At 37.5% G+C, this 14,200-nt stretch overlaps 1 protein-coding gene across 9 annotated transcripts in view; it reads left to right on the top strand.

Moving 5' to 3' along the window:
• Scaf8 (SR-related CTD associated factor 8) overlaps nucleotides 1-14,200 on the top strand; it is a 195,343-nt gene that overhangs the window by 37,137 nt on the left and 144,006 nt on the right. For all 9 annotated transcript variants that reach the window (XR_009588012.1, XR_009588013.1, XR_009588011.1 and 6 more), the window contains 4 exons: nucleotides 4,744-4,905; nucleotides 8,622-8,775; nucleotides 9,866-9,996; nucleotides 13,698-13,874. Coding sequence is in view for 3 of the 9 variants with exons in the window: in XM_021648990.2 (XP_021504665.1) it covers nucleotides 4,744-4,905; nucleotides 8,622-8,775; nucleotides 9,866-9,996; nucleotides 13,698-13,874 (624 nt within the window). In the remaining 6 variants the exon portion in view is untranslated. The remainder of the gene's footprint in view (nucleotides 1-4,743; nucleotides 4,906-8,621; nucleotides 8,776-9,865; nucleotides 9,997-13,697; nucleotides 13,875-14,200) is intronic.

Genomic DNA, 14,200 nt, shown 5'->3' with positions numbered 1-14,200 from the left:
ATGTTCTGATAATTCTCTGCTGTTTTTAAGGTTACATACTTACACACACATGTATGTGTAGGGTATGGTGCATGTGTCACAGCACAGGTAGAAATGAAGACAACTTAAAGGAGTCAGTCATTCTACCTCGTGGGCCCTGGAGATCAAACTCAGGTCATCATCCTTGGTGGCCAGTGCATTTACTAGCTGCACCATCTTGCTACCTGTCTCCTGTTTATAAGGTCGAAGCAAAGAACTATAGACACCAAGCAACTCTTAAGTTTTAGGAGTACTATTTGGGTTAGCTCTATGTTATACTAATCCCGTGTTTGTATTATAAAAAAAAATCAACTTATTAGTTACCGTGAATTACAAAATTAATTTTGAATCAGAAGACCCCATGACTTGCTGACTTTTCTGTTACCTATAGCTAACCACTGTGTTATTTACTAGTTTGAGATGCACTAGTGAAGTCTGTAACTCCATTCCTGAAATTTTGATTAAACTAGCTTTTTGTCCATGTGAAGCCTACTATTTTGCATGAGTACTGATAATTTATACTCATATACTCAAATAGGACTGAATGCTGTCCTTCAGTACTGTTTGTTTTAATGCAGTCTGGAGGCTCTGTTTTACTGAGTTGCATTCAGTGGTGTTGTGGCTGCTACTAGCTGCCATAAGGCATGCAGAACATGTGATCTTTCTAGATTCTGGTAATATTTTGTCGATTAATTATTACTGCCTAAGTGGATGCTTTGGGCTTTTATTAGTCTTTAAATTTTCTTTTGCTTTATGTTGGTTATAGAAGAGATTTATTTGGTGTCATTCTCATGAAGCAGACAGGGAAAATAGATAAAAATTACAACAGATATTTTTGGCACTTCCATAATTTTTTTCTCCAGAAACCTTGATCCTTCACAACAAGTCCCTGTTTTTATTTTTAAATTATGTGTGCGTGTGCATGTGTTTCTGCATGCCACATTAGTGTAGGTGTGTTTGGAGCCCAGAGCCATTGGCTCCCTAGAGCTGCTCCTAGGGTATTTGTGAGCCACTAGCTGTGGGTATAGGAGCCAGAACTCCGGTCCTCTGCAGGAGCAGGGAGGGTCTCTAACTGCCGAGCCGTCTCTCCAGCCTCTAGGTCGCTCTTCTGAAACCCAGCTAACTACAGCAGTTGGTCACCCTTTGCTTCATTTATCTTTCCACCCTTTGCTGTTTTCCCAGAAAGAATAGCAGAATCTTGAACAACACTTGTTACAGTTTTTTTCGTCCTCCCTTTTAAATATGTACATTTTAATGTATTATCCAGTCTTAGTGAAGATGAACTTTGGTCATCCAAGGGACTCTTTACCCTTGGATGGGTGCATAAGGAGCTGGACATTTTATGATTCAGGTATTTGAAAGGGGTTCACTTCCACAGATTCCTTGTCCACACCTACTGTTTGCTGAAATTTCTTTGCCTTAGGATATTTTAGCTAAGATCTAAATGCCACACTATTTCAGTTACATATGAGTCCCTTTTGCCTAATGTTTTACTTTTTATTATAAAGTACATACGCATATATATATATATATATATATATATATACCCACCCACACATAGTTATTATAGACATGGCTACGTTTCTATAAGGAGAAGACTTGAGTAATTGCCATTTGTTTGCTGCAGTTAGACTGAAGTCTCTTAATCTCCTGCATTTTCTCTGCCCCCGTAACACAGTCCAACTTTGTTTTGTCTCTGTTTGGTGTTAAAATAAGTGTGACTTCTTTTTAAAATTATTTACAGAATATTAGTTTCTATAACCAAACCCAAAATTAATAACACGGGTAAAGTTGCCCAAAATTTAAATTTTTAATTTTTTAAAATTTTTATTTATTATAGTTTATTCACTTTGTATCCCCCCTGTAGCTCAAAATTCAAATTTTATACCACTAAAATTTGGTGGTTCATAGACCAGGTTTTCAGATAGAAGAAAAATTGCCCACATGGTATCACCTCAACTGTATCCTGGGAGAGCCACCAGCAGCATCACTCAGTTATTTGCAGATTCAGCCCCTTGTGTTTCCCCAGTCTAGTTTTGTTTTCCTTAATGGTGCCGTTTAATACTTGAACATAGCAGCTCAAGTTTGAATGGAATTACTGAGTGAAGTGTGTTTACATGTTGCAGAGAATGTGCTGAACTTGCTCAAAGGGCTCTTTGTCACTCTGATGATAGCTACAGATGCCAACTTGGACATAATTCAAATCTCACAAATACAGCTAAAGGTGTAATTGCTCTGTTCTTACCTTTCTCTTAACCAGAGAGCATTTTGCTAGAGCTTGAGAGATTGAAAGTTATCCGAGTATTGTTTGAAGATGGTGTATCTCAGATAATTTAACATGTTAATAACATTAAAGTATACGAGATTAGACATGGTGGTATACTGTAATCCCAGCTACTCAGGAGCTACTCAGGCCTGTCTATCAACATAGTGAGACTTAAAAGCATGCAAACCATGTCATCAACAGCAAAATAATTCAGATTTAAAATGTCAGAGAAGCTTAGGAAATCCTACTTTCAGTCTGTGAGAATTTTCAATTTTTTTGTTAAGTATTTACTTATTTTGTGTTGACCTACTGTTATTTAAAAAGGAAATGAAAACATTTTGCTTTTCTGTGTGTGATAAGATGGCATATACGAGTGTTAGGAACTCTGCCTTGTGGTGTGTTTATGCAGAGTGGGCTTCTGTAATGAAAGGAGTGTGTTTGGTGCTGTACTGCTTGGCACTAGGGCTATGCAGTTCTGAGCTTCGGTCTTCATGTTTCTCTGTGGAGGCAGTCATTCTGGAGTAGGTACTGATGCATTGTGAAGTTGTGTGCTATAAATCAAAGGAAAATACGTTGTAAGAACCACATTGACAACATGCTTTGCTTAGCTTATTATTTAGTGCTAACTTGTCTCATTAGCAACTTGTGATTCTTTCGGTAAAATGCATTTTGTGAGATTATTAAAATGGCAACATAAGGTCAATAAGTCATTGCTTATTCATCACTGGGCAATTTTTATTTTTAACCATGTGAATTTCACTTTCATTAAGTTACAAAAGTTATTTTCTGAAATGCATTGTTTGGATAGGCAGGTTTAAGCATGTGTAAGGCAGATAGTTTGGCCAGACACATGAACTGAAGGGATACTCCAGTGGGGGTGGGTTCAGGGAATAACTTCAGCTTTTCAAAAGAGCAAATTTTAAAGAGTTGATTTTTGATTTTTTAGTTTATTCAAATCTTAGATGTTCAGACACCACCTTTATTGTTACCTTTGGACTACTTTAAGCATTTAGAAGCAAAAATATCTTGATTAATTTCTTTGAATTACTGTTTATACTTCTCTTTATTTTCTTGACTTGATAAAGACCATTAAGGAAATCTGAAAGAACATACCAAGTGTCTATTAGACTTTTTACACGGTTAATTTATTCATTGGGATGGCTGTAAATTTATTTCAAAAGCTTTTGTTGGCATTAAATGGTGACCTAAGGATTGTTTTTTTCACTATGATATGTGGAACTTTTAAAATGTGTTTTCAGATTCTTACTTTAAAACAAGAAACTTTAAAAAGCAAAGTTGTATTAACAGATTTTATGTAGGCCGTGTGTGTGATTTTACATATGTAGAGTCCCAAAAATTGTTTTATGTTAGCTTGTTAAATGATTTTAAGAAAATACATTTGAATGTAATATTTGATCTAATTATATACCCAGAAGTAGACCCTTCTTTGTAATTATAATTTTGTGTTAGTCAACATATGTTTTTAAAGCAAGTATTTTTTGGGCCTGGAGAGATGGCTCAGTGTTTGAGACCAGCTGCCCTTGCAGAGGACCTAGGTTCTAATTCCAGCACCTGCATAGCAGCTCACAGCCATTTGTAATGCCATTTTCAGGGGATCCAGCCTCGTCTCTCTTTTGCAGGTGCTTGCTATGCATGTGCTGCGCATATACACAGAGTACCCATATAGAGAGAGTACTTAAAGAAAAGCAAGTTTTCTTAGGTTTCTTGTTCTAGAGTAGAAAGCTTGATTCCAAATACATAAGCTCAGAAACCCTCCATGTGTTCAGACATCAAGAACCTTTAGTTAACAAAATAGATCATAGATAAGTTAGTTGAAAGATACTGACTCAGTAGGGGTAGTGTGAAAATATTGCATGTTTTGGCATTACAAATTTTCCCAGAATTTTTATGGTGGTCGTGTCATGTCTCCTTTATAGATGAGTTATTTGATATAATTTTAAACTTTGGGCGGATATATTTGGCATGTTATATACTTATATAACTATGTTATGTGTGTGTGTGTGTGTATATATGTACACAAATGAAACAACCAGTTTTATATATATGTATATGTGTATATAATCTTTTACTGATACAGAAGTGGGAGGAGTCTAATGCATGCTTGTGTAGTGTTTTCTAACCCTTTCCTATTTTGCTTCTATTGTTGTAGCTTTTCAAAATCATTAAATAATTTTTTAAGTAGCAATGTCTTCCTTGTCGGGTTGTTTTTAGTCATTCTAACCGGTTTAGGCAGTGCTAGTTTGGAACCTGGGCGAATGGCAATTGACCCGAATGCATTGAGCAGCCAGAGTAGATTCTGTTCTTTAAGATACCGTTCCAGGTGTGGATGGTAAGGACTAGGTGGGATCTGCGTGTTCATTGAGCAGGGTTTATAATGCTGTTTCTGTCAAGGATTTTACCTTTCTATTTCCTTCCCCTTCTCACTCTTCTCTCATCAGTGTAAACCAGAATACAAGGTACCTGGACTGTATGTTATTGACTCCATTGTGCGACAATCCCGGCATCAGTTTGGTCAAGAAAAGGATGTGTTTGCACCCAGATTTAGTAATAACATCATTAGCACTTTCCAGAATTTATATCGTTGCCCTGGGGATGACAAGGTATGGTATTACTGTTAAAGGAGATGTGCTGCTCTTCTTAGAGTCTTTAGATTGCTTCAGTGTCTGACCTTGTGTTGACGTTCACGCTTAGTTACTCTGAACCTTAATAATTATAACAGCCACACTTCTATTTACTCTTACAACTTGAAAGAATAGAAAGATAAAAGTTGCTTTTGTTACTTTTTAATTTATTGAGACAACTTCAGTTAAAAAAATTGGCTACAGGAGTATTTTGAAATTATATTAGACATTTAGTCGTGCATATAATCAGTTTAGGATTGTGGTTATTGAGTTGCTGTTTATATTTGTTTTGGGGAAAATGGATCTGCCAGTTTATAGAACAGTACACATCAAACTTTTTTGTTCTAATTTTTTAAGTGCTAAAGACCAACACTCGTATATTAGTGTGTGTAAGTATTCTGTAGTTAGCAGGTAAAGGGTCAGAGCTAGGATTAAAGGGAGATGATGCCCTTCACATCTCTGCTGAAATTACTAGAAAGTCATTGAAGTTGATAATGATTTGGAAGGGATATGTTATTTTTTTTCTGTTTTTAAATTAGAAAAAGGTTAAGAGTGTGTAAACAAGGACATGAGATGCCTCAGCTGTTAAGAACATTTACTTCCTGTCAGAGCACTGTGATGTTGATCTCTGTACCTTTATCAGGCAGCTCACAAATGTATGTAACTCCAATTTCAGGAGATTCAGCACCCTCTTCTGTCTTTCTCTTTATGTCTCTCTGTCTCTGTGTCTGTTTCCCTGAATCTCTCTCTCTGTCTCTCACACACATTTAAAGAGAAAAAAGGGTGAAGGTTTTTATAAGGAAGAATCATAAATCTGAAACTTACAACAAGATTGTAGTTTTATTTTTAATCACTACCAGTATTATGCTGATAAATTTATCAATAGCATATTCTTTGTAAATATACTTGGATATACTTTCTGGCAGCTCTTACATTTTGTTTTAATTATTTTAGTAGATGGTAGTTCTAAAGAATGCTTCAGATTTTCAGTTACACACCTTCACAAGTTCTTAAAATGGAATCCCATGCAAAATAATTCATTAATTTGAAGTAGTAACTAGCAGCATTGGTTTAGAAATCATTCTAATTTTTTTTAAATTTCTGACAATTACAGTACACAAATTCATCTTAATCTTGTAGGCTTCATGACTAACACCTTTCAGGACAGTCTTTATGGATAATGCATTCTACAAACCACATGAGGAAAGTTTAGATGAATCTGTAATCTCAGTAGTAAAGGAGGGACATGGGATTGTTACTTTGAAGAACATAATCAGTCAGACATTGAGAAATGTTTACATAAGCCAAGAGAATGTCCAGTCCTTTCTGAGTTGAATCAGAAGGCTTGAACCATTTTTTGTATTATTTTTCTTATGCATCATTTGTAGTATAAAAATTTACACATTTAATGTAACTTCATGTTATTTAAATTGAACCAAATCTTTATTTTTATTTTGTTTGTTTGTTTGTTTGCTTGAGACAGGAGTTCTTTGTATAGCCCAGGCTGTCCTAGAACTTAATTTGTATACAAGACTGGTCTTGAACTTCAGACATCTATCTACCTGCCTCTGTCTCAGAGTGCTGGGATAAAGGCATGGGCCACCACCACCCAGCTAAAATCTTTACTTTTAAAATTGTTACCTTTGCTAGTATATATACATACATATAATGTTTTCTTTGACAATGCTTAACAGTACCCTCTTAATTTTTTTTCTTAAAGTAACAAATGGCCTTAGAATAGTAGTAATTGGTATTTCTTGGTTATCAGATTGTTCTATGTTGACATTAAGAGGATAGCTTTTATTCTTTGTATGGGTTCAGGTGATTGTACTCTGAATAAAACATGTATATTTCAGGAAGTGGGTATAATTGATGTTTATTTAAAATAAAACCTTTTAAGGTAAAAAAATATGGTGAAGTATCTTGGAACTCCCTTCCTTGTTGGGCTTATACTTTCCTGCAGAGCTGTAGTTTCCAGGATCTGTAAACCCATCCTTCAAATAAGGAGACACTTAAATACCTCTAACACCAGCTCTTAGTATTCTTGATTGTGACATAGAGATCTGTGTAACCACCCCAATCTTTTCAAGTTTGAGTTACCTTGTTTAAGGTACCTTATTTAAGGTAACACAATCGTGTTAATAGAATTTGAGAACTAAGACGAGATTGCATGTGAGTTCTCTATTGGAGAAAGATTAGGGTTCCAAGTAAGTTGAAGTAGAGCTATGACTGATGACATCCTGTGCCTTGGCCACAAGGTGCTTTGCGACAAGATCTGCAAATGCTAGCAGCAGATTGTTGTTTACAGTCACAGTTCAGGAAATGAACAAGAAAAATTTGTTGTAGTGTTGTTTTTCTCTTTGTAAATGATGAAACTGAGAGTTTAAGTGTTTGTAAAATTTATTGACATGATTAGCCTAGGACCAGAGTGAGTAAGTGTCAGGCACATATGTTGGTGAATTTTATAGGAGTTACTTAAAGGTTACATGTCTGCATGGACCTCATGAAAAATGAGACTTACCCTAAGTACTTACCCTAAGTAGAGAATAGTGCTAGGTTGAAACACAGCATGACATAACTGTAGGAGTGGGTTGGTACTGAGGAGTGAATTGGATGCACAGCTGCAGTCAAAGGCCTGTTGGAAAGAGACAAATGATGGATTAATTTTTGCAGAGTGATAAAGAACTCAGCTTATTCTAAGTCATGAAATTATGTAAAACTTTTATTGATAGAGAATATAATTCTTAGCCTGAGGGCCAAATTGAATAATGCCAGTAGAGTGTTGACTTTACCCATCTAGAGAGAGTAGGCAGGAACAGTGACGAAAGAGGCCTGTGACTCATGCTGTGCATTGAGAAGTATATTGTTTTGGGTTTAAAGTACATCTATGGCAAGGTTGTTAGACAGGAATTGAGTTTGGTAAATTGTCCTTTTTCTTTTGGTCAGGGAAACAGGCTGAAAACGGGCACTGACCTACATTTCTTAAGTGGAGAAATGCCCTCCCTAAAGTTATTTAAATAGCTTATAAGGTGAAATTTGTTAAGAGTCACATTAGATGAGGACTTTGTCCTGAAGTTACTTGCTAGTTCAGAAGGTAAGTCAGGGTTAACTTCACCTTTGTGTGTGTGTATGCATGATATTGAGGTAGAACCTGAGCCTGCCTTTGGAGTTCTTAGGGCAGGGCACAAGCGATAGCCCAGTGAGTAAAGTGCTTGCTGTTGAGGCCTTGGAACCTTCATTTGACCCTGGAACCCATGGAAAGGTGGGAGTTTAGGGCAGTTGTGTAGGTGACTGTTACCAATTCCACGTGATTTGGCATACATAGAAGGTGGAGCCTGGTTGTTGTCTGCATACCTTAAATGCAACTTTCATTCTTCTCGTGTAGCTATCTTGTATACCCTCTTGCCTAAAGTTCGGAATTGCGGAATGGTTAACAACAGTTCAGATTGGAATTTACCAAAGAAGTGTTTTAATCTCTGTACATTGTATGCTTACATAACCTCTATCAAGTGAGTGTGCTAAGAATTTGAAAGCAGAGAAAGTTAGAAAATGTGTAATAGTTGAAAACAGTTTTAGAAATGAAATTTACCGTATATTTTAATCTTCTTTACATCCTATGCTCAAATAATCTGTGAAATGAGTTGTGCTAACATTTTAAAGCAAAAAATTTAAAGTCATTTTTTTTATTCTTCTAGAGTAAAATAGTAAGAGTATTAAACTTATGGCAGAAGAATAATGTTTTTAAGAGTGAGATTATCCAGCCTCTTCTGGATATGGCAGCAGGGATTCCTCCCCCCGTTGTCACCCCTGTTTTGGCCAGCACCACGGCAGCTATGAGCAATACTCCAGGTATGTGACTATAATGCAGAGTCAATGTCAGAGACTCAGGTCTTACTCCTTACCCTGCCACTCATTTGTAAATGACAAGGTAACAGCGCAGAGGAATTTTTCCAATACTAGGTCATTGAAGAAAAGTGACTTGAAGGCTGAGTGCAGTGGTATATGCCTTTAATCCTTATACTGGGGAGACAGAGGCCTCTTTAAGTTCATGAAATAAAACATTTTTGTTTTGTTTTGTTTTTGCTGTTAATCTAAAATTTAGAAAACAAATTTTAAAAACTGATTTTATTTTATTTTTTCAATCACAAGAAGCATACACATCTATTTTGGAAAATGTATTTATTACAGTTCATTTTTGTTTTGTTTAGCACTACCAGGGATTGCATGCAGGGCCTAGCATTTGCTAGGAAGCACTCTTTCACTGAGCCACACCCCCAGTTCTCAATGAGAATTTCCTGATTGAGGTTGTCTGCAACTCCTGAAACTTGTATATATAACCTAACTTGATGTTTACAGGAAATTGGAGGATGTAATTTTTTAAGAAGAACCCCCAAATTGCTTAAAAGCCAACGTTGCTTTAATGTAATTATCTCAAAATTTTATCTTCTTGGAACACTTACGCCATAGTTTCAGTTTTGCTCTGAACCCAACATTCATTAACCTCTTGGTATGTAGTTTTTGTTGTACACCTGTCCATAAACACGTTTATGTATAAGTCAGTTTTGAACCAAAAAAATGCTTTTATCTTATACAAACTCATAGTTTTTACCAGGAAAGATTGTATTTTTGTTATTTCCCCTGTTAAAGAATTTTCTGTAGTCAACCTTTGATGACAGGCTTCATTAAAGTAATAGCTGAATTTGTTGAAGAGAATTGTGGATATATCCCATAGGAGTTGGAGTGGAGGGTTTCCTTCCTGTTTGTAAAACTGCCTAATTACATTAAAGCTCTATGTGGTTTTCAGGAGGGAGGCAATAAAGTGAAAACATACTGCTTGCTTATATTTTATATATTAACTGAATAAATCTCCTTACCTTTTCATGTATTGTTTATTTACTTTCTTTTTTGGATTTGTTTGTGTGATGTATTTTCTTAAAAGGAACACCTGTGACACCTGTTACTCCAGCTAATGTGGTCCAAGGCTTACCTGATCCATGGGTGTCTCAGATAACAAACACAGACACCCTGGCAGCTGTTGCTCAGATCTTACAGAGTCCTCAAGGTCAACAGGTGAGCAGTCCTTGTGTTGTTCAAGAAGCTTCAGTATGCTGTGTTTATGCTGTCTTAAAGTTATGTTGTCCTTCTAATAGTGGAAACACTGCACTTATAACCTCTAAGTTACATTTGTAACTTGTACTTCTCTCTTGGTAACTCATTGTGAACATTATCTTGTTGTTCTATTGTAAGGTTTTTTCTATATCAGAATGCCGAGGTAGCACTTAGCTTGTGCCAATCATTTTTAGGTGCCATTGCTATCCCACCGATAAAACAGGTTGCTTCCTTGTGGCCGTTGTGGCAGAAACCAACAGATTATGAAGTCACTGTAGAGAAGTTACTGCTGTGGTGATTTTAACAGTCATGAGGAAAAAGGAGTGGTTGAGGTGTGTGAAGGATGGGTAGGGCCGCCCTGTTTCCTCTCTCTTCCTGTGTTGCTCTCTTCATTCTAATGCTTTTATGTCATTGTTGACCTTAGTGGTAAAGGCCATGTTCATGCTGTTTTTTTTCTACTGTATTATAATATGCAATATTATAATAATATTACAATGTTTTTTATAATTGCATGGCTCTAGTTTGTTTTCTATTATTGCTGTTTTAAGGTAGATCTGAGATTATTTACTGCCACTTGAATGGTATTTATACCTTCTCATGCTAGCAGTTAATAGTAGCTTTGTCATTTTCATTTTTCTAATCTTTACTGACAGTTACAAATTATAAAAAGTATACTATATGGTTTTTGTTTTATTAACAAGGCAGTTGTGTGTTTATGAAGCAGTAATAAGATATTCAGTGCATGTATATTATTTGTAGTGTTCAGATTGGGGTAAATGGAATATTTACCATCTCAGCCATTTATTACATCTTTTGGTTGTGAACAGTCAAATTCTCTTTCCTCGATGTGTTAAAATAACCATTGTCAATTGTAACTGGCCTCCTCTGCTGTAGAGCATTAGTACAGCTCACTGCTCACTCAGTTGTATATAGAACTGTCAGAGGGTTACTGCCTCAACTTCAGTATAATCCTTGTATTTGTATGCACCAGGGACTTCCTGTAGACTCGTACACATTTTATTACTATATGTGTTTTCCTGTGTGTGTATGCACCTAAGTGTATGGAAGTTTGTCTGCATTGATTCACTCCTCTACCTTGTTGTTCCTAGGGATTGAGGTCATCAGGCTTGAGAGCAAGCACCTTTACCCACAGACATGTCTCACCAGCCTTCTTATGTGTTTGTTTTGTTGTGTTTTCTAAGATTTTATTTTATTTATGAGTATATCTGCAGGCCAGAAGAGGGCATTGGGTCAACTGGAGCTGGGTTTGCAGGTGGTTGGGACCTGCCTGACATGGGTGTTGGTAACCAAACCCGAGTCCTCTGGAAGTGTGGCAAATGCTACCATTGAGCCATTTCTTCAGTGCCATGCTGTGTTTTGTTTCTTAAAGATGAGTGAAGGGCAGGAATAAGCATTGCTGAAATTGTAGTTTGCTGTACTCATCGCTAGTGGCACATTCTGTTGATTCTCCGACTCTGTCTATTGATCAGGCTTCTCTTCTGTTCTCAGACATTTGATCAGATTGATTGAAAAGCTTCTGTCCTATAGAGCTTAGCCTTGTGCGATTAACTGAAAAAGAATGAGGAGCTTAGTGGAAGCCTCCAACTGGGGAGGAATTGTCTGTTCTGTTGCTAGAGGTTGACTATTTTGTGAATAATGCTCATGACTTTCCAAAAGTAGGCCAGGCTTTCCAAGGGCTTACATGCTACCTACTTCATCTGTTCTTATGCTGGTGAGCACAGACCAAAGCAACTTGGGAAGATAAGGTTTCTTTGAGCTTACACTTGCAAGAGACTTACACTTCCAGGAACCAGGCTTCCTGGAGCTAGCAGAGACCATGGAGTTTTCCGACTCACATTCACATAACTTTCTCATACATCCCAGGCTCTTTTGCCTAAGGGTGACACCACTCTCAGGGACCGAGGCCCTCCTACATTAAATGGTAAGTTAAGAATATGCTGCTGAAACAGGACCACGGGCCAGTCTGATTGTGGTGGTCTTCTCTTGAGATTCCTTCTTCCAGGTGACACTAAGTTTATGTCGAGTTGACACCTAAAATCTTTACTATGACGTTCCACCCTGTGTTAATTTTGACACAGCAAATACCACTTTAAACCATAAATTTTCTTTTGTTGGTTCACTGAATCTTACATTAAGTCATAATATAAAATACATCACAGCTTTAAACATTTCAACACTGAGGCCAGCATCTCTTTAAAAATCCATAGGTTTCTTCATTGTGTGCTCCTGTAAATTCCAAACTACGTTGTATACTTTTTTGATTGTTTTTTGTTTTTGAGACAGGTTTTCTCACTGTGTCCTGGGCTGGCCTGGACTCTCTGTAGACCAGGCTGGCCTCAAACTCAAAGAGATCTGCCTGCCTTTGCCTCCCAAGTACCGAGATTAAAGATCTGAGCCACCGCCACCCTGCTACATTGTATACTTTCTTATTTCAAGAAGGAAGAACCAGGGCAGTTAACAGTCAAATCAAACTAAAACGCAGATCCAGCAGTGTAAAGAAAGTTCAGTATCTGACTCATGGTTTGGGCTAGCTCCAAAGGGTTGAACAGTTCCATTTCTCTGGCTCTGCCAATCACAGTACACAAAAATCTTGTCTCATAGACTCAAGGCAGCTCTACCACAGCTGCCGTAATCCTGTCATCTCTAGTATGCTGGGGTCACCACTGCAACTGAGGTTGTACTTTTGCTAATGGCCTTTCCTGTCTTCTTTAGAGAGTCTGACCCTGCCATATAGGGTCACTCGTTATTTTTATTTTATGTGCACGGGTGTTCTGCCTGAATGATAAGCCACATTCTTACCTAGTGTTTCCAGAGGCCAGAAAAGGTTGTTGGGTGCCTGGGACTGTAGTTACAGATGGTTGTGAACTATCATGTGGGTGCTCTTAATTGCTCTTAATGAGCCATCTCTAGCTTCCATAGTGCCACTTTTTACCTTCTTTTTGTGATTCCTTCAATCATTTAAAGCCAGTACCATGTGGGGAGACATTGTTTGCCAAATTGTCCTGATACCTGATGTGCAGCTTCAGCTGCCTGCTGTCCACAGCTCCGTGCTGACCGTGAGGAAGTACTTCCTGGACAGTTTTCATCGTGACTGAATTTTTTTTTTTGTAAAGCTCCAGCTGCCCAGCCTCCATCATTCCAGCAGGACACATTAGCGTTTCATGTCCTTAGGTTGTCCGACTTCTGTTAATACTTTCCATTTCTGTGTTAGGACACCATGATTAAAGTAGACTCATTGAAGAGTTTATTTTGGCTTAGATGTCCAGAGGGAGAAAGAAAATCCTTGGTGGTAAGAGAAGCATGGCAGCAGGTATCTAGAGCAAAAAGTTGCCTGTTGACATTTTGTCACACGCGGCCAGGCTGCACGCTCTCCACGCCCGCCTGCAGCCTCCACTGGTGTGCTTCCTTCCATGGCCAGGCCGCAACCTCCTCTCCCTCTAGAGTTAATAACCTTACCACACAGCACCATTATCAGGGGGACTGAGTATTCACAGACACATATCTATTGGGACACTTCTCATTCAAACCACAACATATAAAAACATTTTCTCAGGAGGATGATAAAATTTATTAGTTAAAACTGTTTATTCATAAAAACCCAATACCACCCCAGAATTATGAAACTATTTTTTCCCTTCCAGCTTCAGCAGCTAATACAAACCTTACAGATACAACAACAAAAGCCCCAGCCTTCCATCCTGCAGGCCTTGGATGCTGGTCTTGTGGTTCAGTTGCAAGCACTCACAGCACAGCTTACAGCCGCAGCTGCAGCAGCCAACACGCTTACACCCTTGGACCAGGGTGTCTCTTTCAACAAGGTAGTGATTAAAATACTGATATGAACGGATAAATTTTATGTAGCATCATTTAGATTCTACTTTTAAAATTTATTTTATCAAAGGCTTGTTATGAATGTGTTTGACCTTTCTGTGTAGCCCATGTTTGCTTTTAATATATAATCTGCCTGCCTTAGCCTCCAAGTGCTGACCATGGTGGTCTGTGTTCTGTAATGGGACCTGGTAAAATAATGAGTATGTGCAAGCTCAAAGGACAGTTTTCTAAGTTGACATTACTTTATGTTTTATGTGTAGGCTTAACTATGGAAAAATAGTATTTTTAAAATTAAGGCTGCTTTATGAATTTT

Source organism: Meriones unguiculatus, chromosome 20, assembly GCF_030254825.1.
Source record: "Meriones unguiculatus strain TT.TT164.6M chromosome 20, Bangor_MerUng_6.1, whole genome shotgun sequence".
In the NCBI taxonomy this organism is placed as follows: domain Eukaryota; kingdom Metazoa; phylum Chordata; class Mammalia; order Rodentia; family Muridae; genus Meriones; species Meriones unguiculatus.
The sequence above is the reverse complement of the archived record's forward strand: the minus strand, read 5'-3'. Positions and strand labels throughout refer to the sequence as shown.